A 24199-nucleotide genomic window follows, 5' to 3' on the forward strand; every position below is an offset into this window, starting at 1 on the left:
TTAATTACTTCAGAAGGCAATTTAACTTATCTAGATTATCTGTAAATGCTGACGAAGTCAGAGTGGAGAATAGCTCAAGCCCTTGCTAGACAAATAAAACTGTTGTAACTGTTAATTTTGTTCATTAGAGAAGATTTATGAAGAAAGATATTAATAAGGTGTTTCATGTCTTGACTGTTCTCTAGATGGTTCTTTTCTAGAGTATTTCCATGTTCTCTGCTTCTTTCTACCAGATATTTGGTGATGGATATCATACTTAGGAAAGTAAAGTAAAAGGAGGAAGTTCCTTTTTTGCTAATAGGGAAACTTGGTCACATTGGCCCACATATATCTAATTATTGTCATCTATATGTTATTTGTTAAATAGCAATTCTTAAAAGTTTGGTTTTATGCATTTTAACCTAGATTATTAATGTAGCGATTGTCTTAGGTTCAACAATGATTTGTTTTTAGCCAGGTTTAGCATTCAGAGGCCTTTTTCCACATCAGTAAACATATCCCACAGCATCATTGTTTATGACATCATAGTATTCTGTTATATGATTGCACCATATTTTTTATTACTTAATTTTTTGATTGATAATACATGTACGTAGTGTAAAATACAAACGATCTGAAAGAGTATACAGTGAAAAGCAAAGTGTCTCTCTTTGTTCCCTTTTCAGGATGCAGTAACTGTTACACATTTCTTTTTTTTATTTTATTTTTTGAGACGGAGTTTCGCTTTTGTTGCCCAGGCTGGAGTGCAATGGCATGATTTCAGTACACCGCAATCTCCACCTCCCTGGTTCAAGTGATTCTCCTGCTTCAGCCTCCTGAGTAGCTGGGACTACAGGCATGTGCTACCACACCCAGCTAATTTTTGTATTTTTAGTGGAGATGGGGCTTCACCATGTTGGCCAGGATGGTCTCAATCTCCTGACCTTGTGATCTGCCTGCCTTGGCCTCCCAAAGTGCTGGGATTAGAGGCGTGAGCCACTGTGCCTGGCCTACACATTTCTTTTGTGTTCCTCCAGAGATATTCTACATAAATACAAACCAATACATAATCATGTATGATATATATGCACACACAAAAATGGCAACGTATTGTACCTTCTGTTGTGTATAATGCTTGTTCTTCCCCCTCAATTAAAAGATGTTCCATAGAGGTTCATAAAATTTTGCTTCATTGTTTTCCGGTTGCTTAATATTCTGGTTTATGAGTCTGCCATAATTTATTTAACTAGTTTATTTTTGACTATTCAATTTTCAGATTGTTTGTTCTGTCAGTTCACCCATGTGCAATCATTACAGCCTCTCTTACCACATTTTATATGGTGTCATCCACTGTGCTTGATCTGCTTATCCTGATCAAACTGTGAGTGAAAGCTCTTACAGAAGGAAATGTTTATCACACTGAATAGGGTGAGACAATGCTTAATGTTTACAAATCTGTTTTGTGGTAGAAATACATGAAAAGTAAAAATTCTAACTTTTCATTTTCTCTTAAGAAACTTCTTTTTTTTTTTCAAAGAAATTGCATAAGAAGTGCTACCTTGTGTGGGAAGTGTTATCCTAGTCCTGATTCTTTCCAGTCAGGCAGACTTACTTTATTTTTCCACAGATTATGTTTTTGTTTTAGGATTTGAGTACTGAATTATCCTGATTACTACTACTGACTAATTGTAAACTCCAAAAAATGAAGAAAAAAGAAATATGCTAGCTGAATTTGGAAGGAAGTAATGATTTCTGTTTAGCTCTGTTTTAGGGGAGTACTGTCGACTCAACTTCAAACATTTGTGTCACTTGAGGTGGTTGCTTTTTATGGTCCAGATTTGTATTTCTCTCACTAGAGTACTGGACCCTTTTGTCAGAGGGTAAACATGGTGTTTTTGAAGACTTCATTTAAATTGGAAATAGGAGCATGGAGGAATATTGGGGAGTTTTGAAATAAACATGGATGGCCGAGCATGGTGGCTCATGCCTGTATTACCAGCACTTTGGGAGGCCGAGGCTAGTGGATCACCTGAGGTCAGGAGTTTGAGACAAGCCTGACTAACATGGTAAAACCCCGTCTTTACTGAAAATACAAAATTAGTTGGGCCCAGTGGTGCATGCCTATAATCTCAGCTACTGGGGAGGCTGAGGCAGGAGAATCACTTGAACCCTGGAGGTGGAGGTTGCAGTGAGCCGAGATCGCCCCATTGCACTCCAGCCTGGGCAATAAGAGCAAAACTCTGTCACAAAAAAAAAAAAAAAGAAATAAACATGGATATTTTTCAATTAGACTAGAACATTCTCATGAATTTTTGGACTAAAACAGAAGATTTTAAAAGATAATTTTGAGTTTAAGTATCACTTAGGGTCTAAGAGTCTGAGTTTTATTTTCTTCCCTTATCAGTGTTATTTGGAAAAGCTGGAGAGGAATTAATTGAAGTGAGTCTAAGAAACAAGGGGGTTACTTAAGGCTTCAAAGTAGCTTGGAGGTAAAATTAATGTGTTTATTTATTGCTAATTTATAGATTATATGATTTCTCAATTACACTGAAAAATCTCAGGTATAAACCTTCCAGGAGTCTGTTAGCTGCATTCATTGAGAATATAGCATGTGCAAATAAACTCCTTTAAGACAGTGGGCCTCACGTTTGTTTGTTTGTTTTTTGTTTTTTTTGAGAAAGGGTCTCACTGCAGATTTGACCTCCTGGACTCAAGCGATCTTCCTGTCTCAGCCCTGGAGTAGTACTACAGGCATGCGCCACCACACCCGGCTAATTTTTGTATTTTTTTGTGGAGATGGGGTTTCACCATGTTGCCTAGGCTGGTCTTGAACTCCTGAGCTCAAGTGATCCTCCCTCTTTGGACTTTCAAAGTACTGGGATTACAGGCATGAGCCACTGCGCCCAGTCTCACATTTTAATGTGCAACAGAGTTTCCTGCAGATGTTGTTAAAAATTCCTGGTTGCCATCCCAGAGATTGTAGTGGCACATCTCTGGGATAAAACCTAGATCGGCTAGAGTGCAATGGCACGATCTTGGCTTACTGCAACCTCCGCCTCCTGGGTTCAAGCAATTCTCCTGTCTCAGCCTCCCGAGTAGCTGAGATTACAAGCGTGCGCCACTACGCCCAGCTAATTTTCTATCTTTTTAGTAGAGATGGAGTTTCACCATGTTGCTCAGGCTGATTTTGAACTCCTGAGTTCAGATGATCCACCTGCCTCGGCCTCCCAAAGTGCTGGGATTACAGGCGTGAGTCACTGTGCCTGGCTGGGATCTTTCTTAAATAAACACATTATGTGATTCTGGTCTGTAGACTACTTTTTGACTATTATAGGAGTAAGAATTATGATTTTTTAAAAAATTTAATTTTTACAAAAATAGAGACAAGGTCTTGGTATGTTAAACAGGGGTCTCACTATGTTGACCAGGCTGGTCACGAACGAACTTCTGGCTTCAAGTGATCCTCCCATCTCGGCCTTCCAAAGTGCTGGGATTACAGGCATGAGCCACGAAGCCTGGCCAAGAATTATGATTTCTAAAAGGATGAAAAATCTTACCCCATTAGTTAAAAAGATTTAAAGACAGGAGTGTGTAAACATTTTCAGGATTGTGGGTAATTTAAAATAACACCATAGTGCAGCACAGTAAGCTTGGTGTTGAAATTGGTTTGTCTTCTGTGAAGACTGATAGATAGATACTAGTTGTTCCCTCTGTGTTAGTGGTGGATAACTTGTGTCTGGCAAGAAGACTCAACAATCATGTGGCTATACGTGTCCCAAGTAGCAAATAAATATCTTAGAAGTCAAAATACCTTTGTCTTAGAATTTAAGATGGCTTTGATTTTAAAAAATCAGAATATTTAATTTATTTTGAAATGCCAAATATCATTGAGGAGTGGGACATTAGATTTTAATTTTAGCAAATGGGAGCATGGGTTAAATGAGTTAATTTTTCAAAATATTTGGAGGAGAGTAGTGGGATTATGGCGAAGTAGGCCTTGTCATGCATCATTTTGAATGGATGCAGTTTTGGATAACATTTTGAATATATGTATCAAAATCTTATAAAGGGGCTGGGCACGGTGGCTTACACCTGTAATCCCAGCACTTTGGGACGCTGAGGTGGGCGGATTATTTGAGGTCAGGAGTTCAAGACCAGCCTGAGCAACATGATGAAACCCCATCTCTACTAAAAATACAAAAAATGAGCTGGACATGGTGGCGCACATCTGTAATCTCAGCTTCTCGGGAGGCTGAGGCAGGAGAATTGCTTGAACCCGGGAGGTGGAGGTTGCAGTGAGCCAAGATCGTGCCTCTGCACTCCAGCTTGGGTGACAGAGCAAGACTCTTTCTCAAAAAAAGAAAAAAAAATCTTATGAAAGTTCATACTGATTTACATAGTAAGTCCATTTCTGAGAATCTCTAAAGGAAATAATTGTGTTTTTTTTCTTTTTGAGACGGGGCTTCCTCTAGCGCCCAGGCTGGAGTGCAGTGGCATGATCTCAGCCCACTGCAACCTCTGCCTCCCGTGTTTCAGCGATTCTCTCACCTCAGCCTCCTGAGTAGCTGGGATTACAGGTGTGCGACCACCACGCCCAGTGAATTTCGTAGTTTCAGTAGAGATGGGGTTTCACCATGTTGGCCAGGTTGGTCTTGAACTCCTGACCTCATGATCTGCCCACTTTGGCCTCCCAAAGTGCTGGGATTACAGTTGTGAGACACTGCGCCGGCCAGAAATAATCTTAAATATGGAAAAAGCTTTATAAGTATAGATACATATTACAGAATTGTTTATAACAACACAAAAATTGGAAACAACCCAATGATTTTATATTCATGTTTAAGGAAACAGTGATCCATTCACACAAGGAAATATTATTTAATCATACAATGTCTTTGAAGAGTTTATAATACAGGGAAATGCTTATACTAGAATATTATGTAAATAAAAGTAGGCTCCAGAATTATGTATCATCTTAAAGACTAGAAGGAAATTTGGAAAATATTAATTTTGGTGATTTTTTAGTAATTATGAGATTGTGGTTCTCCTCATCCATATTCCTCAAATTTTCTGTACTGAGCATGCTTTTTTTCTAATGAAAAAACAGCAAGCAAAAATAAATATTTTGATCTTAAAAATAGTTTAGATAAGATGCTATAATCAGATATTATCAAAGTATTTAGTGGCATTTGACAGAGCTAGGAAATTGATTTATAAACAGTGAATGCGGTGGGAAGAGAGAATCCAAATTAATGGACTGTTACAGGAATCAGTGCTAAACCCATTTTCAGATGAGGTGTTTGTAAATGATCTGGAAGAAGTATACTGTGATTCTCCAAATTTGTAGCTCTTTTGGGTATGAAATGCCAATGGAATTGGTTTTAGCTCTGAAAATTTTGAGACTATATATGAATGGACAGAAAAGTAGTAAGTGATTTCCAGTTGGCCAAATCTAAGAGGTGGTTGGTACACACTAAAGATTATTTATTGGGATTGTTAATTTCCCTCTGCTATTGTGTTCTGAAATACAGTGTAGCCAAAAATGTAAATAAATACTTAAAATGTTTACATAAATTAGTAGATAGTAAGGAATCCAAGATATTTGGATTTGGCCTAACCTTTGAGGTTTATATAAACGCGAACAGTCATTGTTTTTCACAGTGTGATTTTTATTTTAATTTTAACTTTTAAAATTTGTTGTGATTTGATACAGTACTGCTCTGGATAGGTTTTGCATTAGACTTGCTGTGACAATTCTTGCACTCCCTAAGGTGCTGTACCAAGGGTGTGCTATTTTCTGTGTGAGGAGCCCTATCAGATAACATAAAAACTAACAACATCCCTTGAGATGTATCTAAAAATAGGATATGAATTTTGTAAAAAGCATAGCAATAAATTCCAAGTGTGTGATCATAGTAGGGCATTAGTAATGAGAGAAAGGATTTGGAGGAAGCTGCTGAAGTGTTATTTGTTTTTAATTCAAATGAGGCTGGGCGTGGTGGCTTATGCCTGTAATCCCAGCACTTTGGGATGCTGAGGTGGTTGGGTCATGAGGTCAAAAGTTCAAGACCAGCCTGGCCAAGATGGTGAAACCTCATCTCTACTAAAGTACAAAAATTAGCCGGGTGCGGCGGCAGGTGCCTATAATCCCAGCTACTCGGGAGGCTGAGGCAGGAGAATAGCTTGAACCTGGGAGGTCGAGGTTGCAGTGAGCCGAGATCGTGCCACTGCACTTCAGCCTGGGTGACAGAGTGAGACTCTGTCTCAATAAAAAATAAAAAGATAAAAAAAAAAAAACATTAAATGAGATTTTGTAGTTGGTAAGGCTTCTCAGCAACACTTTTCATTGTAGTGAGAAGCGGTGGTTCCCAAATGCTGATTTTTGATGAATTTTTCACTGTTCTGCATTTAAGAATATCAGAACATCATAGTGAGTGGAGTTTTCATAGTGGTAGTATATTTCATGAATTTTAAGATGTACGTTTTCCCACATTTTTTCATTTCTGAAATTGAGATGTGTTTTCCAATCAGTGGCAACTTAAAATTGTCATTTGGAAAATAGTTGTCACTGCCGGTTCATATGTGAATTTGGTAGTTAATCCTACTGATATGACTGACTACACAACGTCACCCCATTGATGTTTCAGTCAACATACTAGTTAAATACCAATTACGGAAGGTGTACCATCCCTGGGTTGTTTTCTGAAACCGTGTGTTACATCATTCAGTGATACCTTTTGGTAAGATCAAGAAAGGGACTGCAGTGAGACTTGGGCAATATATGTCAGCAGCCTCGAAGACAGTCCCAAAGCAATAGAGAAATTCTTTAAAAAAAATGTTGAATCATGAATTCTCTTAATGGTACAAAGGACGATACTATGGAAAAACAAGGATTACTGATGACTCTAAGTAAAAAGCAATTTAATGATCAGATTGTGAATGTGGAGGAAAATTTTAAGGATACCTTATTTATTTTGCTTTTGTATTTTTTATAAGCACAAGAGTTATATGATAATATTTGTCTGAATAAGTATTTTTTTGTTTTTTAAATTTTTTATTTCCATTGTTTTATTTTTCTTTTCTTTTCTTTTTTTTTTTTTGGAGACAGAGTCTCACTGTGTCACCCAGGCTGGAGTACAGTGGCGTTATCTTATCTCAGCTCACTGCAACCTCCGCTTCCCAGGTTCAAGCGATTCTCGTGCCTCAGCCTCCCAAATCTGGGATTACAGGTGTGTGCCACCATGCCTGGCTAGTTTTTTCTTGTATTTTTAGTAGAGATGGGATTTCACCATGTTGGCCAGGCTGGTCTCAAATTCCTGACCTCAAGTGATCTGCCTGCCTGGGCATCCTAAAGTGCTGGGATTACAGGTGTGAGCCACTGTGCCCAGCCAAAGAAATACCCTTTAACTGCTTGCTCATTAATAGTTTTTTTTTTTTTTATTTGATGAAGTCTTGCTCTGCCGCCCAGGCTGGAGTTCTGTGCTGTGATCTCTGCTCACTGCAACCTCTGCCTTCCCGGTTCAAGAGATTCTCCTGCCTCAGCCTCCTGAGTAGCTGGAATTACAGGCACCTGTCATCACGCTCAGCTACTTTTTGTATTTTTGGTAGAGACGAGGTTTTGCCATGTTGGCCAGGCTGGTCTCAAACTCCTGACCTCAGGTGATCCACCTGCCGTGGCCTCCCAAAGTGTTGGGATTACAGGCGTGAGCCACTGCGCCTGGCAATAATATATGTCTGAACAAGTTTAAAAGAACTCTGCCAATAAGTGTAAAATGACATAATTCTAAGCAATAGAAACCATATGCCATAGTTTGAGAGAGGTTTTTTTCCTTCTTAGTGGTACTTAAAATAATGGTGCACCCAAATATTGATGGTATCTTTTTAATTTTTAATTTTTATTTTTTGCGGGTACATAGTAGGTATATATATTTATGGGCGGTACATGAGATGTTTTGATACAGGCATGCAATATGAAATAAGCACATTATGGTTCTGCTAATAGTTGCAAGGGAATGGAGTATCCATCCCGTCAATCATTTATCCTTTGAGTTACAAACAATCCAATTATACTCTAAATTATTTTAAAATGCACAATTAAGTTACTGACTGTAGCTAACCTATTGTGCTGTCAAACAGTAGGTCCTGTTCCTTCTTTCTGTTTTTTTTTTTTTTTTTTTTTGTACCCATTAACCATCTCCACCTCCTATCCAACCCTCCAATACTCTTCCCAGCCTCTGGTAACCATCCTTCTACTATGTCCATGAGTTCCATTGTTTTTTTTTTAGATCCCACAAATAAATGAGAACATGCATTGTTTGTCTTTCTGGTGCCTGGCTTATTTCACTTAACATAATGATCTCCAGTTCTATCCATATTGTTGCAGATGACTGGATCTCATTCTTTTTTATGGCTTATGTGTATGTACCAGTTTCTTTATCCATTCATCTGTTGATGGACACTTAGGATGCATCCAATCTTAGCTATTGTAAACTGTGCTGCAACAACTATAGGAGTGCAGATATCTCTTCAATATAGTGATTTCCTTTCTTTTGGGGATATACCCAGCAGGAAAATTGCTGGATCCTATGGTAGCTCAATTTTCAATTTTTTGAGGAGCCTCCAAACTGTTCCCCATAGTGGTTGTACTAATTTACATTCCCACCAACAGTGTACAAGGGCTCCCTTTTTTCCATCTCTTTGCCAGCATTTGTTACTGCCTGTCTTTTGGGTACAAGCCATTTTAACTGGGGTGAGATGATATCTCATTGTAGTTTTGATTTGCATTCTGTGATCATTGGTAATGTTGAGCACCTTTTCATATGCCTGTTTGCCATTGTATATCTTCTGTTGAGAAATGTCTATTAAGATTTTTGCCCATTTTTGATCCAATTATTAGGCTTTTTCCCGTGGAGTTGTTTGAGCTCCTTGTGTATTCTGGTTATTGATGGCATCTTAAAGTTGATGAAATGTGGTTAATTTATTCAGTTTGAAGGATTTAGATTATCTCAAAATCCTGCCTCAGCCTTCCGAGTAGCTGGGACTACAGGTGTGTGCCACCACGCCTGGCTAAATTTTGTATTTTTAGTAGAGACAGGGTTTCGGCACATTGGCCAGGCTGCTCTCAAACTGCTGACCTCAAATGATCTACCCAGTTCGTCCTCCCAAAATGCTGGGATTACAAGTGTGAGCCACTGTGCCCTCTTTTGTAAATTTATTGGCCTGTGAAAATTGGAGATCCAGGAACCACTGTTTAAAGAACTCTGGCTTATTCATCTTATTATTTATAGATTTCTCACCATAGATCGGTTTATTTCTTAGTTTGATTTGAACGTATTTCACAGAATGATTAATAATGAAATACTGGGTGCCAACGGCCTACTTTTATTTGGCTTTTTATGTGTTGCTTCTTGTTACCTTATACCCAACCATGTGGGATTGAGTTTATTGTGCTAATAGGCAGATATTACCTATAAAATGGAAAAAGGTTGTGGCAGTTGATCATTCTTTAAATTACATATGTAGAATAGTTTGAGCAATACTAGAAGGCTCCCTTGTGGAGAAATGTTTCTCTTACCAGCTTGTCCTGGTATCTAAAATAGATCTTTTCTTTATTTAGACCTTCATTTTATCTCTAGAGGAAACTTTGTATACATACGGATTGGTGAATTCCATAACAACTGTTGATCTAGACAGGTTGCTGGAGTATAGCCTATAGGCCAGCAACATTGCTATCACCTGAGAAGCATGTTAGAAATGCAGAATCTCAGTCCTACTGTATAACTGTAGGATCAGAATCAACATTTCAACAAGATTCTCAGGTGGTTCATACTCATATTAAATTTGAAAAGAGAACACATGACTTTTGTCTAGAGTAAGGAGGAGGAGCAGGCTAAACAGTGATAGAGAAGTATAGAAAACCAATTTGGCTTAGTTCATTAGCTTATTTTAGAATGGTTCTGCTAATGGTTGCAAGGGAATTCTTGAAAAGCGTGTGCGTGTGTGTGTGTGTTGTGCACGCATTTAGTGTCTGGTTTTGTCACCAGGCAAATAAACTTACTTGGAAAATATTCTTTGAGTCAAGTGGGATTTAAATAGAAGTGTTACTGAATTTCCTACAGCTCATTGTTTATTATCTATTTCTTGAGGAAATACCTCAGCTTAATTCTTTGGGAACCTACTTTTACTATTTTATCCAAAAAAGTAAATGCCCATTTATCCCTCTTAAGGGCAAGATCACACAAACATTAAGTAGTTTTGCTAGGATTTAGCAATGCTTTTTCTTTTTCCATTTATCAGTGTTTCTTCAAACCCAGTGGTATTTGAAAACCAAAGCACATATTTCTACATCCTTCATGTATCAAGGATACCATATTGCCAAGTATTGGCTAGTTTCTGTGAAAGAACTCAGATTCACCTTTTTACTTGACACTTTATAGATAATTAAGCAATCATACGTAATAAATAGGTATGCTTAATTATCTTATTCAAAGATAAGTGAGAAACTTGGAGTTTGGCTCTTACCTTAGCATCCTTGGGAAGACATTGGTCTTTTTACAGAAATAGCCATATGAAAGCTTGGTTTAGTGCTTAAAAACAGTGAGGTTGTTGGCAGTGGGGTGGATGAATTCAGGTATACTTTCTTTGCTTTTATCTGTTTTTCACATTGGTTCTGTAAACTTCCTGCGTTGTGAACATTTTTAGGGTTATACGGTCATGTGTTGCTTAATCACAGGGATGCACTCGAGAAATGGTGGTTAGGCCATTTCGTTGTTGTCTGAGCATCGTAAGAGTGTACTTGCCAACCTAGATGGTATAGCCTACTACACACCAAGGCTAGATGGTATAGCCTGTTGTTCCTAGGCTACAGACCTATACAGCATGTTACTGTATGGAATACTATAGGCAGTTGTAACAAAATGACATTTGTGTATGTAAACATAGAAAAGGCAAAAGGTAGAGTAAAAATACATTATTGCAATTTTTCTTTTTTTTTGAGATGGAGTCTCACTCTCTTCAGGGGCGTGATCTCTGCAACCTCCGCCTCCCGGGCTCAAGTGATTCCTGTGCCTCAGCCTCCCAAGTAGCTGGGACTGCAGGCGTGGCCCACCATGCCTGGTTAATTTTTTGTATTTTTAGTAGAGATGGCTTGTCACCATGTTGGCCAGGGTGGTCTTGAACTACTGAGCTCAGGTGATCCACTGGCCTTCCAAAGTGCTGGGATTACAGGCATGAGCCACTGCACCTGGCCTGGTGTTGTCATCTTATTGGATCACTATGGAATATGCAGTTCATTGTTGACCAAAATGTCATTATGTGACATGTAACTTATTTTTCCTTAAGTTAATAATGAAATTACTTTGTATAAGTTTTTTGGTAACTGTTCTTAAATTCAAATTTTAAGATGAACGCCATTGTTTAATCACTGAGTCAGACTTTTTTTTTTGTACTTTGGGAATTTACAAATTTACTGTCCATTTTAAACTTGACCTGTTTATGTGTAGCATTCTAAATATATACAGAAGGACAGTAGATGCTTAATTTCAGTGCATGTTATTGAAATACAAATAAAAAATAAAAACAAGGAATACATACCATTTCATACCCAGATTGACAAAAATGAAAAATTCTGACAATATCAAATACTGGGAACGATGTAGGTGAATGGGAACCTTTAACTATTACTTGTGTTAGCAATGATGAAATACAATTAAAACCAAAATCTGCTTCCCCCAGAAAACATCTCTTCAAAGGTAGAAGAAAAAGGAAACAATTTCTGTTTTGAATAAATTATTAAACCGGAATGACATGTGTATCACAAGCAATCTGCTAAAAGATTGCAAAGACCAAAAGAATGCTCACCCTTACATCTAGCCAAGTGGGTGCAACCCATTACATACATGTTCTGAAGATAAATAGTAAATAGTGTTCAAGTAAGAGGACTTGATACCATCATTTGTCACACATAGTTTATCCTAAATTCACTTGGTAATTGGAGCAACCTTTTGTGTGAACGAATTGGCTTTTTCTAAAGGAAAAATGAACTCATATCTTTATGACAGGATGTAATTTTACAACTTGGAACTAGATGGCCTGCCAAAGTTAGGCACCCTGTCCTCCCACAGAAACTGGGAGATAAGGGTGCCATCTCTCCTGATGATCTCATTTGAAAGAGATGGTTATAAGGTTCTTGAGAAAGGCAGTTTTGGGCTGCTGGCTAGGTTTTTACAAAGGTTTACATACATCTCTAAGCAGGCAGAGAAAGAATTTACCAGGTTTTGAAAGAAAATCCTCTAAGAAAAGGTGGGGAGTACAGGTAGAATTAGGCCTCTTATTTTAAATTTTCATTTGCCTGTATACTGATGGATAAGATGATCCAGCTACCTTAGTGGGCAAGTTAGCAATGCTGTAGTCGAGTTGAAGAAGAGTACACCCTCTGATTCAGCACTTTTAGAGAAACTGTTAACACATGTTCCTAAGATACTTGTAGCATTATGTATTAATAGTGAAACATTGGCAACAACTAAAGTATTTGTAAGTAGGAAAGTGAATAGATAAATTTTGCTATATTCTTATAGTACAGTACTATACAGCCTTGTAAATGAATGGTTTAGGGCAACATATATCAACTTGAGTAATTTTCAAAAACAATGTTGAATTACTAAAGCAAGTTGCAGAAGGATATGTACAATATATTGATACAACATTTGAAAACATGCAGAACAATACCACTTATTGTTTATTGATACATATACAGTGAAAGTAGAATAGAATGATAAACACCAAAATCAGGAAGTGGTTACCTCTAAGGAGGGAGATTTACAAAGGGATCAGCAAGGGATCCATTTATTTCTTAACCAAGGAAAATCTTAATAAGGTAGAATGTTAAGATTTAATTTATTTAGGCAGTGGGTATGTGTGTGTTTGTTATATTATTACCTAGATTCTTTTGTAATGTTTAAATATTTAATGATTAAAAGTTTTAAAAGAAAGAATGGATGGCAACGAGTGGAAGGAAATGAGGACATCTCTTCAAGAAAATTTGCTGGCTGGGCGCGGTGGCTCACGCCTGTAATCCCAACACTTTGGGAGGCCGAGGTGGGCGGATCATGAGGTCAGGAGATCGAGACCATCCTGGCTAACACAGTGAAACCCCGTCTCTACTAAAAATACAAAAAATTAGCCGGGCGAGATGGCGGGCGCCTGTAGTCCCAGCTACGCGGGAGGCTGAGGCAGGAGAATGGCGTGAACCCCGGGGGGCGGAGCCTGCAGTGAGCCGAGATCGCGCCACTGCACTCCAGCCTGGGCGACAGCGAGACTGTATCTCAAAAAAAAAAAAAAAAAAAAAAAAAAAAGAAAATTTGTTGCAAAGGGGACCAAAGAAATAGAGAGGTAGTTGAAGGGAAATTAATCAGTGTTAGTATGACACATTTGCATGCTAATAATGATAAAGTAAAAAAGGGAAGATTGGTATAGGAGACCTATAATAGTTATGGGAGCAGAATCCTTGAGAAAGAAAAAATTAATGGGATCCAGTACAGAAATACTGTTTGGTTCTTGATAGGAACAAGGACAATTTGTTGAAATAGGAGGGAAAGCAGAATAAGTGGTGGGAAGATGAAGTAGTTATCTTCTCAATTTAGGGTGACCAACACCCAGGTTTGCTTGTGATTTAGCAGTTTCTCAGAATGCAGCACTCTTCCAGTGCTAAAACTAGGAAAGTCTTGGGCCAACTTCTGATTGCTTTTCCTTGAAAAAATGAAAAGCATTGATTATTATCTTCTGGAAGTGATAAGGGGGTGAAGGGGAAGTATTGAGGCTTAAGGTGAAAAGAGAAGCTATGAGTTAATTCTCTGTCTTAAAGATAGGAGAGCAGATTCACTACGTTAATGTGATAGGATTTCTGGGCATTTCAGGGGTCTGCTGAAATTTATGGTTATTATTTTAAAGTTTATATGGTTGTATTTCTCTTTAGTCTCATTCAGCTATTCAGGTAAAAGTACTGAGTTAAGTGGAAAGTTGGTTTTAAACTATGTTTTGACTGTGATGGAGGGAGAGAGGAGCAGAGGAGTGAGGCCACAGGCAAGGAAATGATGGTGATGATGGATTTTTGAGTCTCAGACTAGGTAAGAAGTAAAGAGAGATGAAGGACAGTGGAAAAATTTGTAGGGTCTGTTGGAGTTAACAGGTTTCTGGTAGTGAATTGGAAAAATAAGTATAGTATATTGAGTAAAGAAGCTAAGATGCTTGAAACTGAGATTTTTAAGGTAGCGTAGTTACTGGTTATTGATATTTCATTATGAGAATAGGGGACTGGAGTGGGATGGAAGAAAAGATCATTGGGTGTGGAAGTGATTACCTTCTGTGGATGTCATTTCAGTGATCAATCTGTGGAGCAGATTTTGGTGCTCTATAACATTCAATTATTTCCTCTTCATACACTGAGAGTTTCTGCTTCCTGTTTTATTTTGTTTAAATATTGCCTCAACTTGTAAATCACATTGTGTTGCTCTGAAATGAAGACAGCTGTAAATAAGTAAATTGATAAAAGCAAATTTTGTCTAGTCAGAATTTGGCCTTATCATATGGCTTGTTAGAGACTGTGTAGTTGGTAAATTCAAACATTAACTTCCCAACTGATGATCCTGTTGCTCATGAAGCTAGTTTAGTCCCACATAAGTTCAGTGAAGGCTTTATGCCACGTATAGTTATCTGTAGTACATTGCTTTGCTGACTCTAATTTTGTCTTTGTCTTTTTATAGGACCGCAGCTGAATGCACAGCTAGAAGGTTGGCTTTCACAAGTACAGTCTACAAAAAGACCTGCTAGAGCCATTATTGCACCGTAAGTCTTTTTTGTTTTTGTTTTTGTTTTCTTTTTGAGAATGAGTCTCCCTCTGTCGCCCAGGCTGAAGTACAGTGGCACAGTCTCGGCTCACTGAAACCTCTGCCTCCCAGGTTCAAGTGACTCTCCTGCCTCAACCTCCTGAGCAGTTGGGACTACAGGCGTGTGCCACCACGCCTGGCCAATTTTTGTATTTTTAGTAGAGACGGGGTTTTACCATGTTGGTCAGGCTGGTCTTAAACTGCTGACCTCAAGTGATCCACCCGCCTCGGTCTCGCTCACGCCTGGCCTGCACTGTAAGTTTTAAGAGTCTACTTAAAATCTTTTTTGTATGTTTATTATTACTAAATGAGTATCTACAAATTGAACTAAAAATTAAAAACTAAAGTCTATATTGAGCTGAAGAAATTGTATTCAGTAATTTTCACAATTCTTGTGGGTTTCCACTGTAACTTAAGGATAAAAGAATTGGCTACTTTGGCTGGGTGTGGTGGCTCACGCCAATTCCAGCACTTTGAGAGGCCAACATGGGAGGATTGCTTGAGCCCAGGAGTTTGAGACCAGCCTGGGCAACATGGTGAGACTCCATCTCTACTAAAAATACAAAAATTAGCTGGGTGTGATGGTACGCTTGTAGTCCCAGCTAAGCTACTGGGGGTGGCAGTGGCGGGGTTCTGAGATGGGGGATCGCTTAAACTTAGGAGGCGGTGGTTGTGGTGACCCAGATCATACCACTGCACTCCAGCCTGGGTGACAGAGTGAGACCCTATCTCAAAAAAAGAAATAAAAAAGAATTGGCTACTTTATTTCCTCAGATGCAGTAATTTCAAAATGTATTTTTGATAATAAAACTGACTTTTAAAGAAAAGGGTTTTTTACATTAGGTAAACTTGCCAATTTTGGTAGCCATTGCTATAAATGAATAAGTTCTATTTTAAATATTAAAGAGATCTAACTTAATCCTGATGATTTTTAATTTATAATGAAAAAGATATATTAAGCATAGTATGGTGCAACATGGAATAGCAACTTAATTTTTGAGGAAGAGTAGATTGTGTCTTTTTTTAATTGAGAAAATCTTGTCTTTGGATTTTAGAGTTTGCTTTTTAGAACTGCAAGCTAGCACATACACAGTTAATGATGTGTGTCTGTGTATGATATGAATTCAGTTAATTTTGATTTGGTTTCCAGTGCTAGCCTTCACAACATACTGTTTGAAACACATGGTAACATTTTTTCTGAGAAGAGTGAAGGTTTACTCTGTGCCATTTGTCTCGTAGCATGTTGTTTGTGACTTCTATTGGGTTAAGGTTTGTGCCCTGATAAATAGTAAATAGTGATGACAATATATAATAACCATTTTTAATCAATATCAGAATTAAATGAGTAAATAGTAAATACACATAAAGAGCCTACTATTAATGGTAGGCATTTTATATACCAAATATTTTGTTAAATGCCTTATTTGTAGATCTAACTTGATCTCATTTAATGGGTGCAGGAGCCTGACTCCTACTTACAAGCCATGTGACATGCAACTTTTTTATCTGTTGAGATTTCAGCTCCTCATTGGTAAAGGTGGAATAATCGTAGTATTTCCTTAACGCTTTTAACAAAAGATTAAATGAACTAATCTTTAAAAAACTTACAGCAAATGACTTACTACTATTTATTTAGTCATTTACATACCAGGCTAAAGGCCAAGTGCTCTTCTTTGTGCTGCATTTTGAGTAAATCAAAATTGCTACTCTTGTGGTACTAGCATTTTGGTACTAGGGAAGACAGGCAGTAAACAAATAATTATATTCTATGTCAGGTGCTGATGGGTGCTAAGAAGAAAAATAAAGCAGATAGAGGATTGAGAGTGACAGTATGGGTAGAGATTTACTGTTTTATATAGGATTAGTAAGAAAAGGATTCCCTGGTAAGGTAACATTTTAGTCTGAATGATGTGGAAGAGCAAGCTGTGCAGATAGCTGGGGGAAGAGGGTTTCAGGTTGAGGAACAGTGAGCACAAAGGCTCTGGAACAAGAGTATGCTTAGTGTGTTTGAGGAGAAGCAAGGAGGCCATTGCAGCTGGAGTGGCAGTACAAGGGGAAGAGTGGAAGATGAGATAGGCAGCAGAGGGCTAGATCATGAAGAGGCTTTGTAGTCCTAAGGACTTTGGTTTTTATTCTGAGTGATATGGCAAGTCATGACAAGTTTTGAGCAGTAGAATGACATGATCTGACTTAGGTTTGAAAAGGATTACTCTTGCTGCTGTATGGATATTATATTGTGTGGGAACAGAGGGTCCAATTTAGGAGGCTTATTTTACAATTACAATTATAGAAAAGAGACGACATAGTGGTTTGGATTGGGGGCTCGAGGCGGAGATGATGAGAAGTAGTGTATTCTGGATATGTTTTAAAGGTTGGACCAACAAGATAGAGAGAAGAAGCGTCAAGAATGACACTTGGCTAGGGGCAGTGGCTCACGCCTGTAATCCCAGCCCTTTGGGAGGCCTAAGCAGGAGGATTGCTTGAGGCCAGGAGTTTGAGATCAGCCTGGGCAACAAAACAACATTCCATCTCTACAAAAATTAGCTGGGTGTGGTCAGATGTAACTGTAGTCCTAGCTACTTGGTAGATGGAGGCAGGAGGATCCCTTGAGCCCAGGGGTTTGAGGCTACAGTGAGCTATGGTCTGTTTGCACCGCTGTACTCCCGCTTGGGCAACAGTGAGATACCCTGTCTTTAAATATATTTTTAAAGACATGGTTTTAAAATATCATGACTGAATGATTCTTAAGTTTTGTCCTGTGAAACTAGAAGGATGGAATTACCTTTATACTGATAAGGGGAAGACAAGTGGAAGTATGGAGTAGATTTTGAAGTGTTCGTATAGAATCTAGGTTTTTGGTTTTGATCTTGTTAATGTTGAGGTGCTTATTAGATATCCAAATAGAGATTTAGAATGGGCAGCTGACTATATGAATCTGGAGTACAAAGAAGAGGCACCAGACTTGAGATAGAAATAAAGGCTTTTTTAGTATCTATAATCACAGAGGGTATGGTTGCCTAGGAAATAAAATAAAGATAAACAGGAGAAGAGTTTCAAGGACTAGCCCCTTGGACAAGCCACCTTTTTAGAGGCTAGAATGAAGATGAACATTTGCAAAGGAGATAATGAAGGGAGAACAAGTGAGGAAGGAGGAAAATCAAGAGTGAGTGATGTCTCTGAGAGGCCAAAGGATGAAAAATGTGTCAGGGGGGAGAAAGTGATCAGCTGCATCAAATGCTGCCAGTGAGGACTGAGGACTGATAATTGGATTTGGCAATGTGGAAATCACTGGTGACCTTGAGAAGAAAAGTTTCTGTGGGGTGGTGGAAATGAAAGTATTATTGGAGTAGGTTCAGGAAAGAATGAGAGGTAAGGGCAATGAAGACGTAAGTACAGATAGTTTTTTGAGGAATTTTGCTTTGAAACAGAGAAATAGGATAGTATCTATATGGTAAGGAGGATTTTTATTTCACTTGTGAGATTTTAAAGTGTTTGTATATGAAGTGAGTCAGTAGGGGAAGAAAAATTGATGCAGGGATAAGAGGGGACATTTACCTAAGTGAGATCCTTGATTAGGTGAGAAACAATGGATTAATAATGATTTCTTTATAGTAACTCACGAGAGACATTCTCATTTCATCAATTTGCTGGTATTTGACTATTATGGTATGCTACCTTTCCAGTTAAAACTTGTTCTAAATTTGGGAGCTGAGTTGAATCAACATATAATTAAGTTGAGGTTAGTATTCATAAAAAAAGTAGCCAGACTTGTTTCCTTTTTGTAATTAATTTTAAGTTGGAATAATTGGGAGTGACCTGGGAAATGGAATGTTTTAGCCTAAATTACAAATATGTTGATTTCCAAGTTACCCCAGATTTTAAAATGGATATTTGAAAATAGTTTTGGCTTTGGTGTGTTTCTGTTACATACTGACTTTGTATATAATGTATAATAAATGTTATAATAAACATATAAACATATAAAAACATAAATATAAACATACAATAAACATACAATATAAATGTGCATTCATAGGCAATTTCTATTTTGTTAACATAGGAAGACTTTAAATATAGCCAAGTTTTATCTTATATGGTTTCCAGAAGTAATTATTTTCCTTTTCAAGATTATCTTTTTTTTTTTTTTTTTTGAGGTAGAAAACAAATACTTCATTGTTACTGGGTGCAGTGGCTCATGCTTGTAATCCCAGCACTTTGGGAGCCTGAGGTGGGAAGATTGCTTGAGCTCAGGAGTTTGAGACTAGCCTGGGCAACATGGCGAAATCCCCCTCTACAAAAAATACAAAAATTAGCTGGGTGTGGTGGCATGAGCCTGCAGCCCCAGCTACTCCAGAAACTGAGATGAGAGGATCGCTTGAGCCAGGGAGGTTGGGGCTGCAGGGCTGCACTGAGCTGAGATCACACCACTGCACCCCAGCCTGGGTGATGGGAGTGAGACCCTGTCTCAAAAAAAAAAACAAAAATATTGTTCTATGGCATGAAAGGGTCTTATGCTATTTAATAATTAGAAAAATCACATTAATCAAAAACTTACTTTAAGTTTTATAAACGTTAGCTCTCTAGTACTTGCTTTTCTTAGTTTTTATTTTTTATTTTTTTATTTTGGGACAGAGTCTTGCTCTGTCGCCCAGGCTGGAGTACGGTGGCGTGATCTTGGCTCACTGCAAGCTCCACCTGCTGGGTTCACGCCATTCTCTTGCCTCAGCCTGCCGAGTAGCTGGGACTACAGGCGCCCACCACCATGCCCGGCTAATTTTTTTTGCATTTTTAGTAGAGACATGGTTTCACCATGTTAGCCAGGATGGTCTCGATCTCCTGACCTCGTGATCTGCCCGCCTCGGCCACCCAAAGTGCTGGGATTACAGGTGTGAGCCACCGTGCCTGGCCTTCTTGGTTTTTTTTTTTTTACCTTTATAGGCATAAATCGTATCATGGAAACCTTAAATAAACTCAGAACCTGGATATAGTTTGTAACTAATTAGGCTGTGTGAAAATGGCAAGTTTTAGAAAGTGCTTAAAAATATTGTTCATTTTTATATTGATATAGATTAAATAGAATAAATACCATTAAAGAATAAATATTGACCTGTCAACTGTTTTTCTGTCTTAATGAATTCTAATCTGTGTGACTTAAGGCAGGCACATTTGGAGGATTTAAAAGAAATTAATTTGATTAGAAATGTACTGTGGTTGACTTCAGAACTACCTTACCTTGATGTGTAGGAGACAGTAGGTGTCCCAGGGATATATATTGAAATGATCTCATGAGCTAAAAGTCTGAAAAGCCTTTCTACATGACTTGCAGATATCTTCATACCAATCTTCTTGCTTGTCTTGCACTATGCAGAAATATGTCAGCAACCCCTAGAATGAAGCTGTACAGATATGCATCACTTAAGAAACTTATTAAATATAAAAACATAAATAACTGGTTAACATGAATTTTTTTTACTGTAAAACAGGTGCTTTGAATATTGAAGCCCCCCTTATACATTTAAAATACTTGATACTAGTTAACCTAGTAGGACTTTGACTTTATATTAGTTAACCTAGTAGGAGTAGTATGGGAGAAAGGATACTTTCACTTTTCATTGTGTACCCTTTATTGTTTGACTTTTTTACTGTGTGCATGTATTACTTTTAATATAAAAATTAGTTTAAAAATGTAAATGCTAAAAAGTGTGTATATAGAAGACAAGTTTGTATATAGTGAAGCATACCTGTACAGTGCTCTACCACTGGATATCATGAGACAGTGAATCTTCATACATTACTTAGTTCTTCAAGTTACTGAGGATGCACAGCTTATTTGTCTCTAATTATTGTTTGTACTAAGCCATAGGATATTCATGTCAAAGTCTCAAATCCTATATGACAGTACAAAAAATATCTAGATATGCAACATTCTGGTTAGTTCATTCTTATTTGACTTCAATAACTTTAATAACTTTCCTTAGCTCAGACTATTTAATATTTATGAGATTCTATTATGTAAAAATAAAATATTCTGAATAATAACTGTCTATCTTGGACTTTTTTTGGGCACAATTATCTACTGATATTTTTTATCAAAACAGGAATCTTGAGGGCCATTGAGCAATGCCTACAAAATAAAAGAATAAAAGACTAGGTACAGTAAAATAAAATTGAGAGAGGCAATGTGGAAGCTGCTGCATTTGCAAATTATATAGGGCCGGTTGTCAATCAAATTGATCCCATCTGTTCAGAGGAGTTTTCTAATTTAGTTTCTAACTTTTTAGATCTTACCTTAGCTTAAGTAGATCTTGTGACTTTTCCTGTTGTTGGAGGAGATCTTCCCATTTCGTCTGGTTCAGTCTTCTCATTTCATCTAATTCAATCTTTTTATTTTGCATTTTGCTACTATTAACTAGAACTAGGACTATTGGACCTGACTTTGTTGAATCCTAGTTAAGTATTCCTTTTTTATTCCCTGTATCCTCTTTGATGAAAAGCCTTACATAGAATGTGTGGTAGACTCTTGGCATTGACAATTTATACTATTCACCTGTGACCTTGAAGGTCTCAGAATGAACAAGTGAAAATCCATGTCCTGTAGTAATTGGTCATTTTTCTATGGTAAGAATTTGAATTATACCCACACTGGAAGGTTGCTGTGTGGGAAACTGTCACTTAACCAGTAAATGTTCATGAGCAATGAATGGCCTTTGTATCCTCACTTGATTGCAGTTCCACAGAGAAAAACAGAAATTCTGGTGTCAGGAACTGGACTTGCCGATGTAAAGGGTCTACTGTGTAGGAGCAAAGGGAGAAGCAAAAGCACTCTCTGTTAAAAGAAGGATCAATTTTTAGAGGCAAGGTTTTAGCTTGATAAAATGTTGTAAGTATTAAGTATAATTTTGTGTTTGCCTTCATGATATGTTAGGTTGGGAATCAGAGTGACTTGGAAAAGCTAGTGGGGATGGCTTTTTGCATTAAGGACTTTAAGAGCTTTTAAAAGACTAAGTGGGACAGGCCAGGCGCGGTGGCTCATGCCTGTAATCCCAGCACTTTGGGAGTCCGAGGCAGGCGGATCACAAGGTCAGGAGTTCAAGACCAGCCTGGCCAAATGGTGAAACCCCGTCTCTACTAAAAATAGAAAAATTAGCCAGGTGTGGTGGCGGACGCCTGTAGTCCCTGCTACTTGGGAGGCTGAGGCAGGAGAATTGCTTGAACCTTGCAGGTGGAAGTTGCAGTGAGCCGAGATCTGGCCACTGCACTCCAGCCTGGGTGACAGAGTGAGACTCTGTCTGAAAAAATAAAAAATAAATAAAAAATAAAAAATAAAATAAAATACTAAGTGGGACACACTTTTACAGTGCATATTAGAATATCTGTAGAGCTTAAATTTTCATTGTTTTGGCTGTTATGCACTAAAGAAAAAACTTTAGCCATTTCTTTAGTGAAGCCTCCTTTATTATGAATGATCTCTTGATAAAACGTTGTTTCCACATACATGTAGAATCGTAGATTCTGTTAGCAAGAGAAGGGTTAGGAAAAGAGCATCTGTAGTGTGATTTGATTGTCATTATTCTGATTTTCTTCATTACCATGTTTCTGGGCGAGGATAAAGGAAAGTACAAGAAATTATCTTCTTTGATTATTATCTTCTTCCTCCTTTGATGAAGTAGAGTTCTTGGTGGTGGGGTAAAGAGGCACAGTGTACTGACAATACTCTGCAGTGTCGCCTCGAAGTTAAGACCTTTTCAACTTAAGACTCTCTTTCTCTCCCTGTAACTTTCTTGTCTTTACTTCAAGCAGACTTGGAAGTCTTCAGCTTCTGAATGGACTGAAACCACGAAATCTGAGTTCCGTTATTAATCATGTGTTTACCTTAGCTAATTGTGTTTTCAAAACTTTCATCCTTTCGTGTAGTTTTATAGCGTATATGCTCTGTAAGAATTCTCGTTTTCAGGCTTATTGCTTTTCCTATGCCACAGACTCCTTCCTTTCTTCCTTCAAACATATAAAGATCTCTTAAATAGTGGGTAACAGTATGTATTCTAGAGCCAGGCAGTCCTGGCTTAAGTCCTGACTTGGTCACTGGCTATCTCTGTGAACTTGAGCAAGTTTCTTAACCTCTCTGTTTTAGTTTCTTCATCTGTAAAATGAGAATAATAATAATTCCTACCTCATACGGTTGGAGTGGGGATTACATGATTTAATACTTTGAAGTACATAGAAGATGCCTGATACATAGTAAGTAGTCAGTGTTACTATTATTATCATTATCCTTTTCATCATCTCCCATGCTAAGTCACTGAGATTTGTTAATTTTTCGTTTTTAGACTCTATCACATTTGCTTCTCTTTGCCCACCAGCACTGATACAGTTCCAGACCATGACATTAGTACCTTGTGCTTGGGTATAGTACTGCCACAATTTTCAAGAGAGCTTCTATTAACACCCTCCTGCCTCTAATTGCTAGTTTGTGCCAGCGCTTTTCAGTACTAGACTAATAACAGTTTGATATTGTCACACCCCTGCTCAAGAGCTCACAGCATTTTTCAGTATCTTGTTTTATCAAGCCGCTATTCCCTTACCTGACTCTGGCTTATCATTACTCTCTTCCTCTACTCAGGCCTGTCTTGTATTTCTCATCTACCTTATGTACTTGGACATTTGCTCATGTTCTTCCTTTAGTCTTTAGGCCCTTCCTTAATGTCCTTACCTTTGTACTCTTAGTATTTCTGTCCTAGCCATACATAAAGAATCCAATGATTCTTTCTTTTCTTGTTTTTTTTTTTTTTTTTTTTTTTTTAATTTTGAAATAAAGTCTTGCTCAGTCACCCAGGTGGAGTGCAGTAATGGGAAGAATCCAGTGTTTCTAAGAAGGCTTTCTGGATGTTAAGAACTGAGCTTGGTCAGGAACAGGATTGGTAGAAATGGGAGAGACTCAGACTAGAAAGACAGGTTGATTTAGAGATCAGAGTATGGATTGGGGATTAGAGCCTTTAAATTTAAGAATGACAAAGAGGAACTAAAGTCTGAAAAGCAGATCTAAGGTGGAAGGAGCAGTTTAAGATGTAAGGATTAGGAAGTGAAGGAATGGTATATGAGTGACAACTGAGAGCAAAATTTCTAGGGAGTGTTGAAAATCTGAGATGTCACTAAGGTTTGAGATAGAGCCGGGCAGATCCAGATGGACCAGCTGGTTTTAAGGTCCACATGGACAGGCAAGATGGCATACTTCTAAACTGGTAAGAGAACCAGTTAAGATCAAGAACCAGGTGTTAGGAATCTGAAGCAGTGAGTAGTGAGGTCTCAGGCACTCAGAGACTGGAGTTGTAACAGAATAA

General features: G+C 37.9%; 1 protein-coding gene across 4 annotated transcripts in view; it reads left to right on the top strand.

Moving 5' to 3' along the window:
• MEMO1 (mediator of cell motility 1) overlaps positions 1-24199 on the top strand; it is a 159171-nt gene that overhangs the window by 65623 nt on the left and 69349 nt on the right. For all 4 annotated transcript variants that reach the window (XR_004026925.1, XM_030799356.1, XM_030799355.1 and 1 more), the window contains one exon: positions 14739-14820. Coding sequence is in view for 1 of the 4 variants with exons in the window: in XM_030799355.1 (XP_030655215.1) it covers positions 14739-14820 (82 nt within the window). In the remaining 3 variants the exon portion in view is untranslated. The remainder of the gene's footprint in view (positions 1-14738; positions 14821-24199) is intronic.

This window comes from Nomascus leucogenys, chromosome 19, assembly GCF_006542625.1.
Source record: "Nomascus leucogenys isolate Asia chromosome 19, Asia_NLE_v1, whole genome shotgun sequence".
NCBI lineage: Eukaryota > Metazoa > Chordata > Mammalia > Primates > Hylobatidae > Nomascus > Nomascus leucogenys.